General features: G+C 35.4%; 2 protein-coding genes across 2 annotated transcripts; both read left to right on the forward strand.

Moving 5' to 3' along the window:
• Positions 1-1866: 1866 nt before the first annotated feature.
• LOC112419007 (defensin-like protein 183) lies at positions 1867-2541 on the forward strand. The gene is made up of 2 exons (XM_024775692.2): positions 1867-1940; positions 2031-2541. Exons 1-2 carry the CDS (start codon positions 1880-1882, stop codon positions 2363-2365), a joined length of 396 nt encoding a protein of 131 aa, XP_024631460.1. The 5' UTR covers positions 1867-1879; the 3' UTR covers positions 2366-2541.
• A 20987-nt stretch (positions 2542-23528) lies between these two features.
• LOC11439655 (defensin-like protein 183) lies at positions 23529-24209 on the forward strand. The gene is made up of 2 exons (XM_003594956.4): positions 23529-23659; positions 23751-24209. The coding sequence occupies exons 1-2, from the start codon at positions 23599-23601 to the stop codon at positions 24080-24082; spliced, it is 393 nt and encodes a 130-aa protein (XP_003595004.3). The 5' UTR covers positions 23529-23598; the 3' UTR covers positions 24083-24209.
• Positions 24210-24963: the final 754 nt, after the last annotated feature.

Genomic DNA, 24963 nt, shown 5'->3' on the forward strand with positions numbered 1-24963 from the left:
GCTTAAGCATAGAAGCCTCTTGCAGTTGTGCTTGAGCAAAGAGAAGTATTAGAAGTGTCCTTGAGCAATTTGTAATTCAGAGTGATTATAGTGTAATCCCTTTGAAGTGAAAGGGGATTGGACTACTCCTCTGTTGTGGAAGGAACTAGTATAAAATTGCTTTACGTCTGCTTTCTCTTTCCCTATCTCTTTATTTGTGTGTTCTGTACTTTATCCGCTGCATTCAGATGTTGTGTCGGATTCTACATACCTCAAATTATGACCAAGCTTTGACTCACAGAAAAAGAATCTACAAAAAAACCAACACAATATATTATCCACCTTTAATCTTATAACTAAAGTTACAAACATTACCAAAGTTCTTCATTGTCTTCAATTTTCATACTTGTTAGGCTGATTTAACTATCAACAAAGTTTTGAATAATAATAAAAGATAGTAGATTATATTCTCACAACCAATCTACCTTATTGTGGGCTTGAAGAAAGTTGTCTTATCTCATGGACAATACAAATGACTTCATTTATGTTTTGTTGAGTTCTTCGTTGATACAAAGCTTAGTGTTAGCACAACATGTGATTGAGATGAGATAAAATGCAAACACAATATTTGATTTTTAATTGGTTATATAAATATTTGAATTGAAAATGTGCTCCAATTAAAATGTTAGGTGCAAACCAAAGGTGTGAATTAGGAATAAAAAGTGAACTTCTTTATCTATATCTACATATATTGTCTTATATTTTCATAACAAAAAAAGGTTCATGAAAAATAATTTGTAGTTTCTTTGACATATTGTCTTATCTTTTAATTTTTTGTAAATCAACTCTTGAAATCCCACCAATTTACTTTTTAATTAAGTATTGATTAATTTATGAGTAGAAAGAGATTATATACTTATCATTTTATTACTTATGCAATTTATACACTTGTTGAATAGCCTAATAAGATTGAGATAATTTCATGTTTAAGCACCGGATACATTTTAGGGATGTCAATGGGCGCCCTTTGAGTAGAGTACTATATAATGCTCATCCCCATTCACATATTTTTAAAAAAATCCTCATACACGAGCCCATACACTCTGGATAACAAGTTTGGTGTCCGTCTCCATACCCTATAGGTATTTAAGAGCTCATACTCGTGTCCATTACCCGCACTTTTACAACAAAAAGATAAGAAATAAAAAAATATCACAACATAATTAAAATATGATCTAAAATATTTTAAATCAACATATAAAATAGTACGCATGATATTATTTAGCCAAATAAAAACCATATAAAATACAAGTGCATATTACAATAAATAACAAAGAATTGTGATTAATTAACTAACTTTAATATCAAATAAAATTATTGATATAGTCTATATAATGTTCGGGCATGCGGCGGGGTAGGTACTTGAGTGCCCGTACCCGTGCCCATACCCATTCAAATTTGCAGGTAATCATCCGAGTCCAGGCCCATACCCACAATGCGGGTATTTACCCGTCTATGGTAGGTATTTTTGCGGGTGCCCATTAGACTTGGTTTCAATTGCCATTCTTAATTTTCTTTTTTGTTTGCTTTCTTATTTTTATTTTTATTTATCTTGTTTTGAAATAATAATTATATTTGTCCATGTTTGATGTATTTCTCTTGACTTGTTTGTTTGCTTTGTTATATATATTTTTATCTTGTTTTGAAATAATCAATAATAATTTGTCCATGTTTGTTGACTTTCTTTTTGACATTATTTATTGCGAATCATTAAGTAAAAGATTATTTTTGGTTACATTAAGTAAAAGATTATTTAATTGTTCATGCCTATCCTAATCTCAATAATTGATAAATAGACACTCAATATGAATAACAAACCAACATATTTTTGAATTGTATAATGACGAACCAAATGTCAACATCTTTCAATTTCTTTGCCATCTTGGTTTTAGTTGTTGCAGGTAATAGTCTTCTCCACCATTATCACATAGTTGTTAAATTATAAATGATAAATCTCTAATTTTTTTCATTCAAATTTTGTACGAGCACAGGGCAATTAATACAGGTAGAAGGTGAATGCACAATAATTGTTGGTAGTTGTGCAAAAATAGATTGTGCAACTCATTGTCAAGCATATGGAAAAGGTGTTGCTGTTTTAGGATCCTCATGTTCATTCTACAACTTATGCACTTGTAGTTATGATCAGCCACCACCAGCATTATCATCACCAACTGGTCATTGTGATATTGGGATGGGAATTTGCACTGATGACTGTCTAAGTGATTGTTGCAACAAAAAGTGTGTTAGTAGATATAGTAAAACAGGTGCTGGGGTCTGTGTTAATGCCTTTCATATGCTTTTTTGCATTTGTAACTATCTTCGTTGAGTTTGATCTTAAAGGAAATACAATAAGCATATATGATATATTCCTAGCGATTTCAAATGTATTCTCTTCGTGATTTTATTCATCAATTAATTGATATATAGAATAATTGACCAACCGAATAGAATATTTTGTAATAATTAGTTATAATAAGGAGGGTGTATTGAATTAAGAAGATATCAAAGGATTTTAATAGACTTTATTATGATAAGATAGTCGTGTGGTATTCAATCAAAACTTTTATAAAATTTATATAAATTTTGTGGTATTCAATTAAGACAATTAAGACTTTTTTTCAAAGCAACGAAATCCGTTGGCATTCAATTGAGATTTCTAAGAAATTTTAAAATGTTTCTTGGTATTGAATATTAAATGGATTTTAATGAATTCATTTATGGAATTGATTGTGTGAGACTTTTTAATTAAAATACACGCATCCAACAAACTCTTGAGATTTTGTGATACTCTTTCAATTTATTTATTTTTGGTACAATACTCTTCCAAATTCTTTTATGTTCTAATGTGAAAATGGCCGGTTATATCTTTTAATGGTTTCAAATACTAGAATTGATTCATTGATCCATTGTTTCTTTTAGTTGATTACTGTACTTTTGTTTTATGGTCTGTTAAGAAAAATGCAAGTGTTTCAAATATAAATTGTTGCTTAACGTCGAAAACTTAACTTGATTCATCGTTTCAAATATTAGAAGTTTTTTCTAATGAGTGGGGATATTTTGACTCCAATAGTAAGTTTGGTTACTTACTCCAAATCTTAGCCTTTGATTTTATTATCAATTGATGGCTTGGATTGAATAATAATAAGTGATATGGTAGACTTTAATTTTCTTCTATATTAGAGTTAACACTCATCCCCTCAAAATGGTAAAACAATTAATTACTTTTACTTGATTTTTTTTTTTTTTGGATAAACTTGATTGTTTTTTCTATTCTCCTCCCTTTGCTTTTTTATACGCGTTAGGGAAACTTTTTTGTAAAGATCTTGAACCTGTGCATCTAATACTCTCACTTACATCGTTACATAAAAAATAAAAATAAAAAAAACATTTAGTCACAGGAATAATACGAAGATAAAAAAAAAACTCAAACCAAAACATGTGTAAGAATTGAATACTTAATTATTTCAAAGTTTAATTTAAATTGATCATGGAAAAATTACAATGATTGCTTTCTACCATGCCTTGTTTAAAAAATAAAAAAAAATAGTTATCTTTTCTGTTCACGGTACCCCTTGACCTGTGGATAAGCCTTTACCAAAAAAATTTCTTATGTGTATGAAAAAAAACAAAGAGAGAAGAATAAAAAAAAACAACCAATTAAAAAACTCATTACCATTTTGAAGTGATGAGTATTAACTCCAATAAAGAAGAAAATTAAAGTCTACTATATCACTTATTATTATTCAATCCAAGCCATCAATTGATAATAGAACTAAAGGCTAAGATTTGAAGTAAGTAACCAAACTTATTCTTGGAGTCAAAATATCCCTCCTTTTTTTTTTTTTTTTTGGTACAATCCCTCCTCTTTTCTAATTATGCTATATCATAATTAGATAGTTGATCAAACTTTACACATTGATGTATATATTCTATTCACCTGAAAAAGAAAAGGCAATCATTTCAATTATCTTACATATCTCTCTCTCTATCTATCTCTCTCCATATGTTGTGAAACTTTTAATTCTTATGTTATTTGTGACTCTTGGCAAACATGATAAATTGCCATTTTCTAATTCTCAAACTATAACTTTGATGCCTTTTGATATTTTACGTAGTGATTTATGGAGATCTCCAATTTTATGTTTAGTTCGTCATTGATGACAGGTCATCTTACATTATTCTTAGCATGTTTTTCAGTCATTTTCAGTAGGTTTTTCATCCACACTAGAGGAGTATTAGAACAATTGCTTATGATTTTGGGACATTTATAATGTTTTCTATTTTTGAGCCATATAATGCTACTTTTCCTGAAACATAGCAATTCTAGAGTGTGTTGATGTGCTTCACGAAGAAATCATGCAAACCGGAAAAGCAAAACTTTGGAAGATGTTGGGAATAACATGAATAAATATTCATGAGGTCTTGAAAGAAATTACAAAGGGAGGAATTTTGTGCCCAAGTCCCAATACATCTTTCATGGAAGCAAACGCCCAAAAAGACGAAGAAACAAGCGTTTATACACATGAAAACATATTGGCGCCCCCGAGCATGACCTAGGCGCCTTGAGCATGCAATTCTACACACTCATGCACCTTGGGCATGAGCCAGGCACCCTGAGCATTCAAAATTTGCACTCATGCACTTGGAAATTGGGCCAATATTGCAGATGGTTCCATTGAGAGATTTAAAGCACGTTTAGCTGCTAAAGGATATACTCAAATTGAAGGTTTGGACTACTTTGACACTTATTCTCCTGTTGTCAAACTTACTACAGTCAGAGTGGTGATTGCTTTGGCATCTATTCACCATTGGTTTATCCATCAACTTGATGTAAACAATGCATTCCTTCATGGTGAACTGCGAGAGAATGTTTACATGCAGTTACCTCGAATAATTGAAGCTTCTAAACCTAATCGAGTTTGTAAATTGGTAAAATCTCTCTATGGTTTAAAGCAGGCCAGTAGAAAATGGTATGAAAGGCTCGCTGCTTTATTACTGGCTCAAGGATATAAGCATGCAAATTCAGACCACTCTCAATGTTGTGGGAGGAACTAGTATAAAATTGCTTTGTGAATTCCCTTTAAAGTGAAAGGGGGCTGGACTACTCATGTGTTGTGGGAGGAACTAGTATAAAATTGCTTTGTGACTGTATTCTTTTTCCTTATCTCTTTATCTGCATGTTGTACTTTATCCGCTGCATTTCGATGTTGTGTCAGAATCTACATACCTCTAACCAAGCTTTGACTCACAGAAAAAGAATCTACGAAAAACCAACACAATATATGATCCACATTTAATCTTATAACTAAAGTTCAAAACATTACCAAAGTTGTTCATTGTTTTCAATTTTCATACTTGTTAGGCTTGATTTAACTATCAACAAAGTTTTTAATATAATAATAAAAGATAGAACAAATGACTTCATTTATGTTTTGTGCTTGTTGCGTGCTTGAAGAAAGTTGTCTTACCTCATGGACATAAAGCTATAATAAGAAATACAAATGACTTCATTTATGTTTTGTGCTTGTTGAGTTCTTCGTTGATACAAAGCTAAGTGTTACTGTTATACCCTGTTTTTGGACCTAAAAATACTGGGCCCAATTTCATTTCAAACTTTGTCAATTATCAAGTTTCAACTGCACAGTTCAAATTGTCTCTGCCTCGCAGTATTTTCAATCACAATTTTACCTATGTTTTTCTTGCATAAAACTTTTCAAAATGTCTTTACTTGTCTTGTAAGGCATTCAAAAGTGTCTCTGAATCATTACATTGCTTTTTCTACAGTTTATTTCAAAATTTGCAAAAAAGTCATACAGAAGGGTATTTTGGTCATTTCCTGCAGTGGGACCCATTTTCATCCTTGTGACTGTCTCTGAGTCTTTTCAGATTGTTTTTTAACATTTCATCAGTAAACCCTGTTAAATTCATTTCAAACTTGCGTCTGAGTCAGTGTTAAGTCAATTTCAATCTGTTTAGGTCATTTTTAGCCCTAGGGGCATTTTGGTCATTTCACACAAAATTTTGGCATAGAGAGGTTACTTTGAAGTACCTCATTTAGGCCGTTGGTTCGTTTTAGTCCGTTTTGTCAATTTTATTTTAGTTTCACTTTACGTTTTGTCAGGTTACCAATTTTATTTTTTTTATTTTTTTATTTTATTTTACATTTTGGTCCCCAAAGAGGTCCAAAATTGCATCCCAGTCCAATTTTCTTTCCAATTTACATTTCAGTCCTTTTTGGTTAATTGCAGTTTAGTCCTTAAAATTCTTATTTTTGCAGAAAGGTCCAAATTTCATTTTTTGTCCAAGGCCGTGCCATTCTTTTTTTTCAGGTCCAGGTGTCACTTTCTCATTTGTTCAGAAGCACACATGTCAAGCTATAAAAGGTGTACAGTGCCACACAGACCCATTAATCACACGCCAACTCATAAACACAATCAGATTCTCTCTCTCCATTCAGTTGGATCAGAAACAGAAAATTTCTCAGAATTTCTCAAGAACACCAAGAACAAAAAACCCTAACCGTTTTCCAGAAACTCAAAAATTCATCAGAATCAACAATTTTCGCATCAATCCTCAGAGATTCGTGTGAATCTTCATCACCGGATTGAAGAATTCTCCTACAATTCAAAGTGCGAGCTCACATTGAAGCAAGCTCAAGCACTGATCATAGGGATTTTTCACGCAGATTCAAGGAGTATTGAAGCAAGCTCAAACACGAAATCACAGAGAGAGAAGTAGAGGAAGAATCAGAGAAGATGAAGAAGCAGAACCGGTAAACCGATTTATTTTCGGTCCAAAAGCAAGCAAAATCATCAAAATCATCAAGAACAGAATCAAAGTTTTCCAAAGATTTCCTCCATTAAAGGTTTCAACCAAAACCTTAGGTAAAACTCATAATCTCTTTTCAAGAAGTGTTAATCATAGTTTAAACCGGTAAAAAAAATCACGCAAGCAAAGCAGATCCAGAATTTCCAGAATTCAAAGAAAACCGTAACCGTAAGCACGAAACCTAGATCCGTAAGGATCTAAGTTTTGAAAACAAGAACAAGCACCAGAGAAGCAGTAAACAACGAAACGATGTAGATCCGTGAAGATCTAAACCTTTTCTTTCAAAAAATCAAAGAAAATCAATTTTCAAAACCGTACGAAATTTTCAGATCTACATCGCATCAAGCTGTGTTTGGGAAAATGATTGCTGGATTCGTGTTTAGGGTTAAAGGACGAATCAAAAGACGTAAAAATCTTTAAGTTCTGGAAATTTTTCACCGGAAACTGCATGAACTCGCCGGAGAAGATGAAGTTTCCGGCGGACCTTCAAGGTCTCCGCCGTAGCTTCATCCTCGCCGGCGGCGAGGTTAGAGAGAGGTGGGAGATGAGAGAAGAGAGAAGAATTTAGAGAGAGAAAGGAAAGTGGGAAATGATTTAAACCGGTCCCCCTTCACTTTTATAGCCAGTGAACCGGACCGGTCCAGAACCGGTCCATTCCCCTTTGATTCCTGGCCGTTTGATCTAGGGTTTCAGGATCCTGGATCAATCGTGTGGTTCCTGTGCATCTGGACCTTGTAGTTTTGGGCTTTGGTTTGGGCTCAAGTTTCTTTTACGTTTTTTTGCTTTTTTGCTACTTGCACCATACTTGCCTGCTGTTTGCACCCTTTGTTCATGTTAATTTTTATCAATAAATTCCAAGAAATTTACCATGTCATTTTACTATTTTTCTTGATAATTTTCAGTGGTATTTTGCTTGGAAAAGTTGGTAAAAATTTTAGTGTTGTTTTGTCAAGGGTTTTTACTATTTTAAGTCACTTTTCTCGCATTTTTACCTGTTACTTCATGTGCATAATGTTCGTGTTCGTCATGTTTGATTTGCATACTATTCCATATGAATTTTGCTACTGTTTGCTATGCATATGTCACTGTTTTGATGTGTTGAGTTTTGTTCTTGCATCATGTGCATTATTCATTACATGTTTCCGGCTTATTTTCATCGTCACTTTACCGTTTTATGCCGTACTTTCTTCCATCGCTTCATGCCATATTCTTTCTTTTTTACCATTTTCTACTAACATTTCCTTTCATATTGATCACTTCATAGCACTTCACCATTTCACTATCTCCTCCACTTTCTTTAGCTTAGCATTTATTTTTGCAAATTTTAATTCATTTGGTGATGTAATTTGTTATCATTGGTATGTAGCTTGGCAAAGGGGCCATAGAATGTATTTAGGCAATTTTTGTAATGTGGACTATGGACACTATGACGCACCGGCACGCACACACTCACCCTAGATGTATGCCTAGGATTGCATGTGTAGATGTATGGCTAGGATTGCATGGTTAGATGAACGCTTAGGTTTAAACACTTAGAGAAAATCCAACTTTTTCCAAAACATGCAAATAACCTCACTTGAAAACCTTTCTTGAAAATAAAATAGGAGTCAAAACTCCTTATTTCCCTTTTATTTTCTTAAGTAAAATTTCTAATAAATCTTAACTATACTTGGACTTCATTTTGAAAAAGCTAACTCCACCTCACTTTTTTCCAAATCTCATGCCCTTGAGGCCTCTCATCTCTATTCTTCAAAATCTCTTTTCAAACTTAAAATCAACCAACAAAAACAAAAACTATTTTTTGAGAATGAACTACGATCGGTTTTGATCCCGTAAAACGGTACGTAGGCAAGGGACTTTAACCCCTCCAAGCCGAAATAAAAATCAAATTCTACTTCTTCTCACCCCCATTCTTCACTAATCACACCTTCTTTTCTACAAGTAGACAATAAAAATAAAGCGTAGAAATCAACTTAGGAGAGCGGTTCTTATGGAATACCATAATCGCTCCGGGTGCCTAACACCTTCCCGTAGCGAAAACGACCCCCGAATCTAGAACTTTTTAAGGGTTTTTCTCCTTTTACCCTTCCCAAGAAAAAAGAGAGATATCAACGGTCGAAAGGTTCAAGTCCAATTAATGGCTTGGCACCCAAAAACCATGATAACAGAAATGGCGACTTCACTGGGGATTCTTTTTAGCGGGTCGCGCCTAGTTTTCCTTAGTTTATATTTACGCTTTGTTTTATTGCTTACATATGTGAATACTTGTTTATTTTCATTTGACGTGTGGGGTGAGAATATCAAAAGTCCTATACCCGGGCTGAGTGAACTTATGTTTAGGTAGAGATATAATCGACAATTCGATCCGGGGGTTGCCTCGTGTATTGGATTATGCGATCAATCTCACATAGCTGAGGCATTTTGAAGGTGATATTGTCGGCGTGTGTTGTCATGCTTAGGCACTTCACTTTCAATTGTTCGACGAAGCTATGAACCGTAGTTACCAAACCCATCCTAGCCTTTTTAGGACGTAGTGCGGTGGCTAAATTGAGTGTTGTCTCAAACTTTAGTTGTCACGCGATACTACACTCAAACTAGACCTTCTCACAAATAATCATGGAACGGGTGTCGTCCTGTACTACCATGATATATGTGAGAGAGGTTGCAGTTTGGGAACTGTGTTAGAACCTTGGTTACTACTATCCAAAGCCTTAGTTCACCGGACGCCGTGTCCATCCGTGGCCCTGTTACTTTGAATCTCAACCCACCTTGTTCTTTGTAACTAAACAAAACAACCATGCATACATGCATTCATGCATAAGTTTTTTTTTACGCATACATCGAAGATTTTTTTAGACAGATCGAAACATTGTAAGACACCGCAGGTGTGAACTTGTATTCATAAGTTTACCATTGTAAAACCTTATTTTGCTTGTTTAACAGTGTTTACAATGTTTCGAATTTGTTTAAAAAGTCCTTCGATGACATTAAAAAGAGTCGTTTTTGCATTTGCATCTGCATATCATGCATCATATGCATCATACATCGGTCACAAAGGCTTCCAATTGCTCACTACTTCCTGGTTCCTCTGCCACAGTTTGAAAAGTGGCTCGTGCTCAGAAGGTCTACGAACCTGATAGAATCGATCGATCCAGAGAGTACAGAAGAAGGAAAAAGGCTATGGAAGAAGAGAACGCTCAGCTCCGTACCGAGTTAGCCACTCTAAGGGAGGAATTGGCTAAAGCTAATGATGTCATGACTGCTCTGCTAGCCGCTCAAGAACAATCAGCTACGGCTATCCCTATAGCCACAGCTGCACCGGTGACTACAAGCGTGCTCCCAACCACATCTGCAGACGCTCGCTTTGCTATGACAGCTGGGTTTCCGTATGGGCTTCCACCGTTCTTCACTCCCAGTACTGCAGCTGGCGTTTCTGGTACTGTCAATAATGGCCAGATTCCTGGGAAGAACCATGTCTCTGTCAATACCACCTTGCCTCAGACAACGGCCACTCTGGATCGATTGAGCTATCGGGGAACTCCCTTGGGAATGAGCACCTTTCTGGTTAAAGCCTTCGACGGATCCCGTAAGAACATTCTTGGGGAGATAGATCTGCCAATAACTATCTGTCCCGAAACCTTTCTGATCACGTTCCAGGTCATGGACATCAATGCTGCTCAGCTACCTCCGTCGTACACGTATGCGCAATACTCTCAGCATCCCTTCTTTCCACCATTCTATCATCAGTATTCTTTGCCATCGGGTCAACCTCAGGTACCCGTTAATGCCGTCGTCCAGCGAATGCAACAACAGCCTCCAGCTCAACAACGACAGCAGCAACAGGCTAGACCTACCTTTCCTCTGATACCAATGTTATATGCTGAATTACTCCCGACTCTACTTCTCAAAGGGCACTGCACAACCAGACAGGGCAAGCCTCCACCTGATCCATCGCCTCCCAAGTTCCGTTCGGACCTCAAGTGTGATTTCCATCAAGGTGCTATGGGTCATGATGGCGAAGGATGCTACGCGTTGAGGTACATTGTAAAAAAACTCATAGACCAAGGAAAATTGACCTTTGAGAATAACGTCCCTCATGTCGTCGACAATCCTCTTCCGAATCACGCTGCTGTAAACATGATTGAGGTATATGAGGAAGCTCCCAGATCGGACGTTTGTAACGTTGCAACTCCTCTGGTGCCACTACACATCGAGTTATGCCAAGCCTCCTCTCTGTTTGACCATGATCATGCCAATTGCCAAGAATGATTATGTAATCCTTTGGGTTGCTGCGTTGTTCAAAATGACATCCAGAGCTTGATGAACAACAATCATTTGACTGTCAGCGACGTCTGTGTGATTGTGCCAGTCTTTCATGATCCGCCCGTCAAGAGCGTGCCTTCAAAAGAGAATGTTGAGCCTCTAAGTGATAAGGCTGCCCGGACCAGTACCTTATACTTCTACAAAGGCTATTCCTTACAAGTACAATGCCACATGAATCTTCTACAGTGCTGAGTTTATCAATGCAATTACTGAAGAGGCGACTGGATGTAGTCCTAGGCCTATGTTTGTTATACCAGGAGGCATTGCGAGAAATTGTGATGCCATCAACATTCATTCAATCATGCATGTTTCCGAATAATGTGTCTTGTTGCTTAAGTGTTTTGTTTTTCAAAATAACCATCCTCTCGCTCTGCCCGAAGCGAAAGTGATATTTCTGGAAGGGCGTGTTTGTTTCGGCATCGCCGTTATTAACAAAAATCGTCGTTTCTTTCACGACTTTTATTTTTTAGTGATTTTTTTTTTCTTTTTTTCTTGGAAATAATGGTAATACCAGAAAAAACCAAAACATCTTTATTTTTCTTATCAATTTCAAAGAACTGCATAAAAGAAAAAAAACCATTTTCTAAAATCATTCAACCATTCTATGCAGTTTGAACCATAATAAACCCGTTGAACACAGTAATCCTACGGTTCCTCCAAATTTTGAATTCCCTGTGTATGAAGCCGAAGATGAAGAGGATGATGATATACCATATGAGATCACTCGACTGCTTGAGCAAGAATCAGCCTATTGTATGGAACGATGAATGCCAGGAAGCTTTTGATAGCATCAAGAATTACCTGCTGGAACCACCTATCCTTGTCCCTCCCGTGGAAGGAAGGCCTTTGATTTTGTATTTGTCAGTGTTTGATGAATCTGTGGGATGCGTGCTTGGTCAACAAGATGAGACTGGAAAGAAAGAACATGCTATCTACTATCTAAGCAAGAAGTTCACCGATTGTGAAACTCGGTATACAATGCTCGAGAAGACTTGTTGTGCTTTGGCCTGGGCCGCTAAACGCCTGCGTCATTATTTGGTGAATCATACAACTTGGTTGATATCTAGAATGGATCCGATAAAGTATATCTTTGAGAAAGCGGCCGTTACTGGAAAGATTGCACGATGGCAGATGCTTTTGTCTGAATATGATATTGTGTTCAAAACTCAAAAGGCAATCAAAGGTAGCATTCTTGCAGATCACCTTGCTTACCAACCTCTTGATGATTACCAACCAATTGAGTTTGATTTCCCCGATGAAGAGATCATGTATTTGAAATCCAAAGACTGCGAAGAACCGTTGATTGATGAAGGTCCAGATCCCAATAGCAAGTGGGGTTTAGTCTTTGATGGTGCTGTCAATGCTTATGGTAAAGGAATTGGGGCAGTCATTGTATCCCCGCAGGGGCATCACATTCCTTTTACCGCCCGAATTTTGTTCGAATGTACCAACAATATGGCTGAGTATGAAGCATGTATCTTTGGGATCGAGGAAGCAATTGACATGAGAATCAAACACCTCGACATCTATGGAGATTCCGCGCTCGTCATCAATCAGATAAAGGGTGAATGGGAGACCCACCATGCTAAATTAATTCCTTATCGTGATTATGCGAGACGTTTGCTGACATATTTTACAAAGGTTGAGCTGCACCATATTCCTCGTGATGAGAACCAAATGGCTGATGCTCTTGCTACTCTATCCTCCATGTTTCGAGTAAACCATTGGAATGATGTGCCAATAATCAAAGTGCAACGCCTTGAAAGACCTTCACATGTGTTTGCTATTGGGGATGTGATCGATCAGGCTGGTGAAAATGTGGTTGACTATAAACCCTGGTACTACGACATCAAACAGTTCTTGCTGAACTGTGAGTATCCGCCAAGTGCTTCCAAACAAGATAAGAAGACCCTGAGAAGATTGGCCAGTAGATTCCTGTTAGATGGAGATATTCTGTACAAGAGAAACTATGACATGGTATTGTTAAGATGTGTTGATGAACACGAAGCAGAGCAGTTAATGCATGATGTACATGACGGTACCTTCGGGACCCACGCTACAGGGCATACTATGTCAAGGAAGTTGTTACGAGCAGGTTACTACTGGATGGCCATGGAGCATGATTGCTACCAATACGCCAGAAAATGCCACAAATGTCAAATCTATGCTGATAAGATTCATGTGCCTTCGCACGCCCTCAATGTTATGTCATCCCCATGGCCGTTCTCAATGTGGGGCATCGACATGATCGGAAGAATTGAACCGAAGGCTTCGAATGGTCATCATTTCATCTTAGTGGCAATTGACTACTTCACCAAGTGGGTTGAAGCAGCATCTTATACCAATGTGACCAAGCAAGTGGTAGCTAAGTTCATCAAGAATAACATCATCTGTCGATATGGTGTTCCCAGCAAGATTATTACTGACAATGGTACCAACCTGAATAACAATGTGGTGCAAGCTCTTTGTGAAGAATTCAAAATTGAGCATCATAACTCTTCTCCCTATAGACCTCAGATGAATGGTGCAGTTGAGGCCGCTAACAAGAATATCAAGAGAATTGTCCAGAAGATGGTAACCACTTACAAGGATTGGCATGAGATGTTACCCTATGCTCTGCATGGCTACCGTACTACCGTGCGCAGTTCAACCGGGGCAACCCCTTTCTCTCTTGTATATGGTATGGAAGCAGTTCTTCCTTTGGAAGTGGAGATCCCATCTCTCCGTGTGATTATGGAAGCAAAGTTATCTGAGGCTGAATGGTGCCAAAGCCGGTATGATCAGTTGAATTTGATTGAGGAAAAACGTATGGATGCCATGGCTCGTGGACAGTCATATCAAGCAAGAATGAAGACTGCCTTTGACAAGAAAGTCCATCCTCGAGAATTCAAGGTAGGGGAACTTGTATTGAAAAGGAGGATAAGCCAGCAACCCGACCCAAGGGGCAAGTGGACGCCTAACTATGAAGGTCCTTATGTTGTCAAGAAGGCCTTCTCCGGTGGTGCTTTAATCCTTACACACATGGATGGTGTAGAACTTCCAAATCCAGTGAATGCCGATATAGTCAAGAAATACTTTGCCTAGAAATATGAAAAGAACAGCGTGGTAGGTCGAAAACCCGAAAGGGCGGCCTAGGCAAAAATGCGCTTCCCGGTGGATCGAAAACCCGAAAGGGCGGTCCAGGCAAAAATAAGGGACAAAAAAATATATGAAAAGCTCGCTGAGATTGTACACAACTCAGGCAAGAATGAGCGTCTCGATGAGCCGAAAACCCGGAAGGGCGGTTCATGCAAAAATGAGATTGAAACAAAAGGCAAGTAACTATATCTGACCAACCACCGTCCCCCTTGGGGCATCTGCTGCCGTTGATGACTATCTTCATATAAAGCTCCTACGCTTGCGAATTCAAAGTTTCCAGGAAATGTAATGATTGCTGTGTTCAATGTACCACCAACCAATAAAATTACCATTTTCCAAGCTTTGTGAATCCGTGGAGTCATGCCTTTGGCTGACCACCACTCTTATACATCAATTTGAGCCTTTGCTTTTGTTTGAAAACTCTATTTTCTTCTACTTTCAAAGTTATATACAAAAATATTTTCTTTCTATTTTGATAATGACAATGCTTGAAACAAACATTTTGAAAATTGAAAACTTTTTGTCTATTTTGAAAAGCAAACCTGAGCAACAGGGTACATTCAAATGAAACATGCATGAGTGAGGGTATGTTGATGTCTATTTCAATATGTGTTACAAGCAGGTTCTCCTCCAGGATAGTCTGTGGTCAATGGCAAGAATGAAAAAACAGAATGAAAATGCATGAAATTGAATAGGCTCGCTAAGTTGAAAACCCGAAAGGGCGGCTTAGGCAAGAATGAGCACCCCGCTGGATTGAAAACCCGAAAGGGCAGTTCAGGCAAAAATGGGGCATTGAAAAGAATTTATTTCCCCGGTGGATCGAAAACCCGAAAGGGCGATCCAGGCAAAAATGGGATGCAAAAAATGAATGAATGAAATTGAGAATATAACATGCAAAAAGCATTGACCACAGATGCAATGTCTACAACATACCCAGCACTGAAATGCCCAGCACAACGGCATTTTCCCCAGTCAGGTCTTCCAAGATTCTATCTCCAGCAAGTTGCATATCTACCTGCCCTCAGCTATGGTTCCGACACGTCTCCCAACGACGTCATCTCCAAAGAGGATTTCCAAGAATGTGTAATATAGCACGAGCCACTACGTGCCCAATACTCTAATGTCTTGTCTTCCCCGTGAAGCCGTGCCTACAAACTGCCAACAGTCATGCATTACAAGCATTCATACATGCATAATCATGCATATTGCGTACCCATGCATTTAATGAAAATGTTATATCATCCATACATATCGCATTTCCAATGTCAACATCAGTCTCAATTTCTACCTTTCAAATCAAATCGACGTCAAGTCAATCTCAATCTATATTTTGTCAAACAAACTAATCCCCAGTGAATATGTTTCTGTTTGGTCAAGTGGCTAGTTCAAGTCCAAGAACAGCTTGTACCTATCAATTTGCTTATGTTATCGGTCGAGTGCCCAGCTCAATCCAAGAGCAGCTTGTACCTGTCAATATGTTTCCGTTTGGTCAAGTGACTAGCTCAATCCAAGAGCAGCTTGTACCTGTCTATCTGTTTCTGTCCGGTGGAGTAACCAGTTCGCATCCAAGAACAAGCTCGCACCTGTCTATTTGCCTTGCTTTCAGTCGAGTCACCAGTTCGAATCCATAAGAACAACTCGTACCTGCCAATTTTACATGTTTTCAGTCGAGTCACCAGTTCGAATCCATAAGAACAACTCGCACTTTCCAATATCCCCAAGTGAGTTACCAGTTCGAATCCATAAGAACAACTCATGTTTGTCCAGTAACCTCTATCCCCTGTGAAGTGACCAGTTCGAATCCATAAGAACAACTCGCAGTTGTCTGTTTGTTTCATCCCCGGTCAAGTGGCTAGTTTGAATCCAAGAACAGCTTGTACCTGTCCAACTTGTTTCTAGTTTCCCATTACTCTGCTATTCACTATCTTTGTCAATGTCTACCAATCCCGCAATGGATACGACATATTTTGTTAATTCCAATCCCCATGAGGTCTTGCATTCATAATCCAAATGATGCATGGCATGCATATTATTTGAAAATGGGTAGGCGTATTTTTACGTCCAAACACAGTGCAAATGCTAATATTTAAGTATCTTCGTCCTGTCAAGCCAAAGACTCCGTCTCTTGACTCTCCAGACAAAGAAACTTAAATAGGGGCAGCTGTTATACCCTGTTTTTGGACCTAAAAATACTGGGCCCAATTTCATTTCAAACTTTGTCAATTATCAAGTTTCAACTGCACAGTTCAAATTGTCTCTGCCTCGCAGTATTTTCAATCACAATTTTACCTATGTTTTTCTTGCATAAAACTTTTCAAAATGTCTTTACTTGTCTTGTAAGGCATTCAAAAGTGTCTCTGAATCATTACATTGCTTTTTCTACAGTTTATTTCAAAATTTGCAAAAAAGTCATACAGAAGGGTATTTTGGTCATTTCCTGCAGTGGGACCCATTTTCATCCTTGTGACTGTCTCTGAGTCTTTTCAGATTGTTTTTTAACATTTCATCAGTAAACCCTGTTAAATTCATTTCAAACTTGCGTCTGAGTCAGTGTTAAGTCAATTTCAATCTGTTTAGGTCATTTTTAGCCCTAGGGGCATTTTGGTCATTTCACACAAAATTTTGGCATAGAGAGGTTACTTTGAAGTACCTCATTTAGGCCGTTGGTTCGTTTTAGTCCGTTTTGTCAATTTTATTTTAGTTTCACTTTACGTTTTGTCAGGTTACCAATTTTATTCCAATTTTATTTTTTTTATTTTTTTATTTTATTTTACATTTTGGTCCCCAAAGAGGTCCAAAATTGCATCCCAGTCCAATTTTCTTTCCAATTTACATTTCAGTCCTTTTTGGTTAATTGCAGTTTAGTCCTTAAAATTTTTATTTTTGCAGAAAGGTCCAAATTTCATTTTTTGTCCAAGGCCGTGCCATTCTTTTTTTTCAGGTCCAGGTGTCACTTTCTCATTTGTTCAGAAGCACACATGTCAAGCTATAAAAGGTGTACAGTGCCACACAGACCCATTAATCACACGCCAACTCATAAACACAATCAGATTCTCTCTCTCCATTCAGTTGGATCAGAAACAGAAAATTTCTCAGAATTTCTCAAGAACACCAAGAACAAAAAACCCTAACCGTTTTCCAGAAACTCAAAAATTCATCAGAATCAACAATTTTCGCATCAATCCTCAGAGATTCGTGTGAATCTTCATCACCGGATTGAAGAATTCTCCTACAATTCAAAGTGCGAGCTCACATTGAAGCAAGCTCAAGCACTGATCATAGGGATTTTTCACGCAGATTCAAGGAGTATTGAAGCAAGCTCAAACACGAAATCACAGAGAGAGAAGTAGAGGAAGAATCAGAGAAGATGAAGAAGCAGAACCGGTAAACCGATTTATTTTCGGTCCAAAAGCAAGCAAAATCATCAAAATCATCAAGAACAGAATCAAAGTTTTCCAAAGATTTCCTCCATTAAAGGTTTCAACCAAAACCTTAGGTAAAACTCATAATCTCTTTTCAAGAAGTGTTAATCATAGTTTAAACCGGTAAAAAAAATCACGCAAGCAAAGCAGATCCAGAATTTCCAGAATTCAAAGAAAACCGTAACCGTAAGCACGAAACCTAGATCCGTAAGGATCTAAGTTTTGAAAACAAGAACAAGCACCAGAGAAGCAGTAAACAACGAAACGATGTAGATCCGTGAAGATCTAAACCTTTTCTTTCAAAAAATCAAAGAAAATCAATTTTCAAAACCGTACGAAATTTTCAGATCTACATCGCATCAAGCTGTGTTTGGGAAAATGATTGCTGGATTCGTGTTTAGGGTTAAAGGACGAATCAAAAGACGTAAAAATCTTTAAGTTCTGGAAATTTTTCACCGGAAACTGCATGAACTCGCCGGAGAAGATGAAGTTTCCGGCGGACCTTCAAGGTCTCCGCCGTAGCTTCATCCTCGCCGGCGGCGAGGTTAGAGAGAGGTGGGAGATGAGAGAAGAGAGAAGAATTTAGAGAGAGAAAGGAAAGTGGGAAATGATTTAAACCGGTCCCCCTTCACTTTTATAGCCAGTGAACCGGACCGGTCCAGAACCGGTCCATTCCCCTTTGATTCCTGGCCGTTTGATCTAGGGTTTCAGGATCCTGGATCAATCGTGTGGTTCCTGTGCATCTGGACCTTGTAGTTTTGGGCTTTGGTTTGGGCTCAAGTTTCTTTTACGTTTTTTTGCTTTTTTGCTACTTGCACCATACTTGCCTGCTGTTTGCACCCTTTGTTCATGTTAATTTTTATCAATAAATTCCAAGAAATTTACCATGTCATTTTACTATTTTTCTTGATAATTTTCAGTGGTATTTTGCTTGGAAAAGTTGGTAAAAATTTTAGTGTTGTTTTGTCAAGGGTTTTTACTATTTTAAGTCACTTTTCTCGCATTTTTACCTGTTACTTCATGTGCATAATGTTCGTGTTCGTCATGTTTGATTTGCATACTATTCCATATGAATTTTGCTACTGTTTGCTATGCATATGTCACTGTTTTGATGTGTTGAGTTTTGTTCTTGCATCATGTGCATTATTCATTACATGTTTCCGGCTTATTTTCATCGTCACTTTACCGTTTTATGCCGTACTTTCTTCCATCGCTTCATGCCATATTCTTTCTTTTTTACCATTTTCTACTAACATTTCCTTTCATATTGATCACTTCATAGCACTTCACCATTTCACTATCTCCTCCACTTTCTTTAGCTTAGCATTTATTTTTGCAAATTTTAATTCATTTGGTGATGTAATTTGTTATCATTGGTATGTAGCTTGGCAAAGGGGCCATAGAATGTATTTAGGCAATTTTTGTAATGTGGACTATGGACACTATGACGCACCGGCACGCACACACTCACCCTAGATGTATGCCTAGGATTGCATGTGTAGATGTATGGCTAGGATTGCATGGTTAGATGAACGCTTAGGTTTAAACACTTAGAGAAAATCCAACTTTTTCCAAAACATGCAAATAACCTCACTTGAAAACCTTTCTTGAAAATAAAATAGGAGTCAAAACTCCTTATTTCCCTTTTATTTTCTTAAGTAAAATTTCTAATAAATCTTAACTATACTTGGACTTCATTTTGAAAAAGCTAACTCCACCTCACTTTTTTCCAAATCTCATGCCCTTGAGGCCTCTCATCTCTATTCTTCAAAATCTCTTTTCAAACTTAAAATCAACCAACAAAAACAAAAACTATTTTTTGAGAATGAACTACGATCGGTTTTGATCCCGTAAAACGGTACGTAGGCAAGGGACTTTAACCCCTCCAAGCCGAAATAAAAATCAAATTCTACTTCTTCTCACCCCCATTCTTCACTAATCACACCTTCTTTTCTACAAGTAGACAATAAAAATAAAGCGTAGAAATCAACTTAGGAGAGCGGTTCTTATGGAATACCATAATCGCTCCGGGTGCCTAACACCTTCCCGTAGCGAAAACGACCCCCGAATCTAGAACTTTTTAAGGGTTTTTCTCCTTTTACCCTTCCCAAGAAAAAAGAGAGATATCAACGGTCGAAAGGTTCAAGTCCAATTAATGGCTTGGCACCCAAAAACCATGATAACAGTTACCACAACAACATGTGATTGAGATGAGAGAAAATGTGAACACAATATTTGATTTTCAATTGGTTAAATAAATATGTGAATTGAAAAGGTTCTCCAATTAAAATGTTAGGTGCATACAGAAGGTGTGAATTAGGAATAAATAGTGAACTTCTTTATCTATATCTATGTATTATATTTTCATAACAAAAAAAAAGGTTCATGAAAAAGAATTTGGAGTTTTCTTTGACATATTTCATGCATCGGTTTTTTGTTTTTGTTTTAGGATTTGTCCCTTTAGACCTTATTAAATTTATTGTGGAAAGGTGGAGAGGTTTTAAGAGAGGGACAGCAGCAATGTTTCAATGCGATAGAGAATATGGAGTTGGAAGTTTTCTAGATATGTTAAATCAGCATAATTCTTGCACAAGAATAACTCAAAGTTTAAAATTGGATTAATAGTATTTTTTACCCCTGTAACATAGGCAATTTTCGATTTTCGTCCCTATAAAATTTTCGGTTAGATTTGCATCATTGTAAAAAAAAAATTCTTCCCGAAAACACCCTTCCCCATATGACTGTGCAAATTTGCTGACGTGATACACTATGTGGCATGCTGACCGCGCATATATGCTTATGTGGCGTGCTGGCTGTATAATTAATTTTTAATTTTTATTTTTCTAAGGCTACACGTGGCATTTGTGACTATTTTTAAAAAAAATTATAATATAAATTCATTTATATTAATTTAGAAATAAATAAAAAATTAAAAAGAAAAAAATTCAGGAATTTTTTTTATTACGAAAAATATTTTCCAATTTTTTAGTTTAAACTAGAAAATAATTTTTTTTTAAAATTTTAATTTCAAAAATGATTTTATAAAAATCTGGAATAAAATTTTCGAAAAAAAAATTTGTATCTATATTTTTAAAAATAAAATATTTTCCAGAATTTTGTTTTGTAGAAAAAATTTTAAAATTGTTTTTTTTGGGAAAAAAATATGACTTTTTTAAAAATTTTGAATTTTTTTTTTCTAATTTAATTTTATTTTGAAAATTAAACTCCAGAATCCATAAAAAAAATTAATTTCGAAAAAAAACCAAATATATTTTCTGATTTTTATAATATTTGAATTTAAAAATAAAAAAAAATTGTATCGTTTTTTCTGATTTTTTTAAGATTTGGAAAAAAAACTATTTTTTTGCGATTTTTAAATTTTTTGGAAAAAAATCTGAATATTTTTCTGATTTTTTTATTTTTGAAAATGTATTTTCAAATATTTTTAAAAATAAAATCTGATGTAGACAATTAAAAATAAATAAAAATTGAAAGAAAAAAAAAAGTCAAGTCACCGCCCCATATGTGCATTTGATGAGTTAGATGGAGGAAGGGTGTTTTCCGGGAGAAGAAAAAAGTTTTACAAGGATGCAAATCAAATCGAAAATTTTATAGATGCGAAAACTGGAAATAACCTATATTACAGGGGTGAAAAGCACTATTAACCCTTTAAAATTTAAAAATATATAGACAGATAGATAGGTAGGATATATATAGATAGATATATGGTCAGTCAGGTTTTTGATGAAACTGGTTTTACCTAAGACATTAAGATTGTTCTATTTTAGATAAACAGGACCTTGAGTCAATAATTTTTCTTTTTGTATATTTTTTGTGTTCAACTAAAATGAACATGTATATCAAATTAGTATTATTTAGGAATTAATATTAAACAAGAACTTAGAGGGATACAGGAAATCCAAATAATCTATTATCTTTCTGATTCAAGTGTCCTTTTAATTTTTTGTAAATCAACTCTTGAAATCCCACCGATTTACCTTTTAATTTAAGTATTGATTAATTATGAGTAGAAACAACGATTCATATGTAGATTATATACTTATCATTTTATTACTTATGGAATTTGTACACTTGTTGAATAGCCTAATAAGATTGAGGATAATGTCATGTTTAAGCACGGAGTACAGTTTAGGGATGTCAATTGGTATCCTTTGAGCAGAGTATTATAGTGCTCATTCCAGGCACATATTTTAAAAAAAGTCCTCATACACGAGCTCATACCCTCTGAACAACAAGTTTGGTGTCCGTCTCCATGGGTATTTAAGAGCTCATATCCACATCCATTACCCACACTTTTACAACAAAAAGATAGCAAATAAGAAAAATATCACAACATAATTAAAATATGATATGAAATATTTTAAATCAACATATAAAATATTACGCATGGTATTATTTAGCCAAATAAAAATCATATAAAATATAAAATACAAGTGCATATTACAATAAATAACAAAGACTTGAGATTAATTAACTAACTTTAATATTAAATAAAATTATTGATATAGTCTATAGAATGTTCGGGCATGCGGCGGGGTAGGTACTAGAGTGTCCGTACCCGCGCCCATACCCATTCAAATTTACAGGTAATTACCCGAATCCAGACCCATACCTACAATGCGGGTATTTACCCGTCTATCGTAGGTATTTTTGTGGGTGCCGATTAGACTTAGTTCCAATTGCAATTCTTAATTTTCTTGTTTGTTTGCTTTCTTATTTTTTTTATCTTGTTTTGAAATAATAATAATAATTTTTTTTGATAAGCAGGGAGAGAGACAATAATAATAATAATGATAATAATAATAATAATAATAATAATAATAATAATAATAATAATAGTTTGTCCATGTTTGATGAGTTTCTTTTGACTTATTTGTTTGCTTTTTTTTTTTTTAATATTGTTTTGAAATAATATTCAGCACACTACACTACTTTATTCAGCACACTAATCTAATTTTTGAGACATGTTTTAATAATAGTAGGATTTTTCTTGGTTTTTGGTGAACGAAGTAGATTCCTTGTACCCACATGATTTATTCCTTGTTTATTTCATGGTTGAGCATAGGTGGTTGGACTAAAACTGTCATTTATGTGCGTTTCTGGAGTTGGAAATAGGGAGATAGGACTAAAACTGCAAAAAAACATATAGTTTAAGGACGATTTTGTTCGATTTAAAAGAGGTATGACCAATTTCGTGAGTTGGTAAAAATGTAAGGACCAAAAGTGTAATTATGCCTAATATATAATAATTTGTCCATGTTTGATGAATTTCTTTTGACTTTTGTTTTTGAAGGAGAATTTCTTTTGACTTGTTTGTTTGCTTTCTTATTTTTTTTTATCTTGTTTTGAAATAATAATAATGATTTGTCCATGTTTGATGAATTTCTTTTGACTTGTTTGATTGCTTTTTTTTTTTTTTTCTTGTTTTGAAATAATAATAATTTGTCCATGTTTGATGAATTTCTTTTGACTTTTTTTTTGACCAAATGAATTTCTTTTGACTTGGTTGATTGCTTTTTTTTTTTTTTATCTTGTTTTGAAATAATAATAATTTGTCCATGTTTGATGAATTTCTTTTGACTTTTTTTTTTTTGACCAAATGAATTTCTTTTGACTTGTTTGATTGCTTTCTTATTTTTTTATTTTTTATCTTGTTTTGAAATAATAATAATAATTTGTCCATGTTTGATGAATTTCTTTTGACCTTATTTATTGCGAATCATTAAATAAAAGATTATTTAATTGTTCATGCTTATCCTAATCTCAATAATTCATAAATAGACACTGAATATGGGAATAACAAACCAAAATATTTTTGAATTGTATAATGACGAACCAAATGTCAACATCTTTCAGTTTCTTTGCCATCTTGGTTTTAGTTGTTGCAGGTAATAGTCTTCTCCACCATTATCACATAGTTGTTAAATTTTAAATGATAAATCTCTAAAAAAAATTCATTTAAATTTTGTACGAGCACAGGGCAATTAATACAGGTAGAAGGTGAATGCACAAAAATTGTTGGTAGTTGTGCAAAAGAAGATTGTGCAACTCATTGTCAATCATATGCAAAAGGTGTTGCTGTTTTAGGATCATCATGTTCATACTACAACTTATGCACTTGTACTTTTGATAAGCCACCACCAGGATTAACACCACCTGGTAATTGTATTATTGGGATGGGAATTTGCAATGGTGACTGTCAAGATGAATGTTGCAACAAAAGGTGTGTTAGTCGATATAGTAAAACGGGTTCTGGGAATTGTGTCGATGCCTTTGGTATGATTCTTTGTCTTTGTTCCTATGATCGTTGAATTTGATCTTAGAGGAAATACAATAAATTTGTATGATATTCATAGCTATTTCAAATGCATTCTCTTCATGATTTTATTCACCAATTAATTGATAGAATAGTTGACCAACCAAATAGAATATTTTGTAATAATTAGTTATAATTAGTTTTTTGTAATTATGGTATATCAAAATTAAATAGTTGATCAAACTTTATACATTATGTATATATTGGGGATGACAAAACGGGTCGGGCAGTACTGTTTAGCCCTACTCCGTATTCTATTCATAGGGATGGCATGCAAAGCAGGTCGCTCTGTCCTGTTTAGCCCTACTCCGTCTAAGCCTGCTTAAAACAGGACGAGTCGAGTTAAATTAGGTGATCGAGTCTAAAATTACTCTTTTTCCCGTTTAGTGGCGGACAAATGAGTTGGTAGGTCGGTCCGTCAAACAAAAAACTTTGTTTTGTAGAGTGAAAAAACAACTTTTTTAATTTTTTTTTTACAACTTAATTCTTAAAAAAAATGTTGTTTTTATCATAAACAAAATATAAAAGAATAGGCATTGAATAATTTTGTGGTAAAAACTAAAAACAAAGTAATTAATAAATTGTCGAACTTAACATCATACTTACTAGAAAAATAAGGAAAATCGCCCAACATAAAACAAGTCTATAATATAAAACAAGAGGGGGGCATTTTGACTTCAAGAGCAAGTGTGTTAACTTACTCCAAATCATGACCTTTTAATTCCAATATTGATTAATGGCTTATATTATTTGATATGGTAGCCTTTAATTTAATTCTCTATTATAGGGTGTGTTTGATTTGCTAAAAAATGAAGGATATGACATAACAACTCCAATTGTCCAGTGTTTGATTTGTAAAACTGTTTCAAGTACAGG

This window comes from Medicago truncatula, chromosome 2 (assembly GCF_003473485.1).
Source record: "Medicago truncatula cultivar Jemalong A17 chromosome 2, MtrunA17r5.0-ANR, whole genome shotgun sequence".
Taxonomy (NCBI): Eukaryota; Viridiplantae; Streptophyta; class Magnoliopsida; order Fabales; family Fabaceae; genus Medicago; species Medicago truncatula.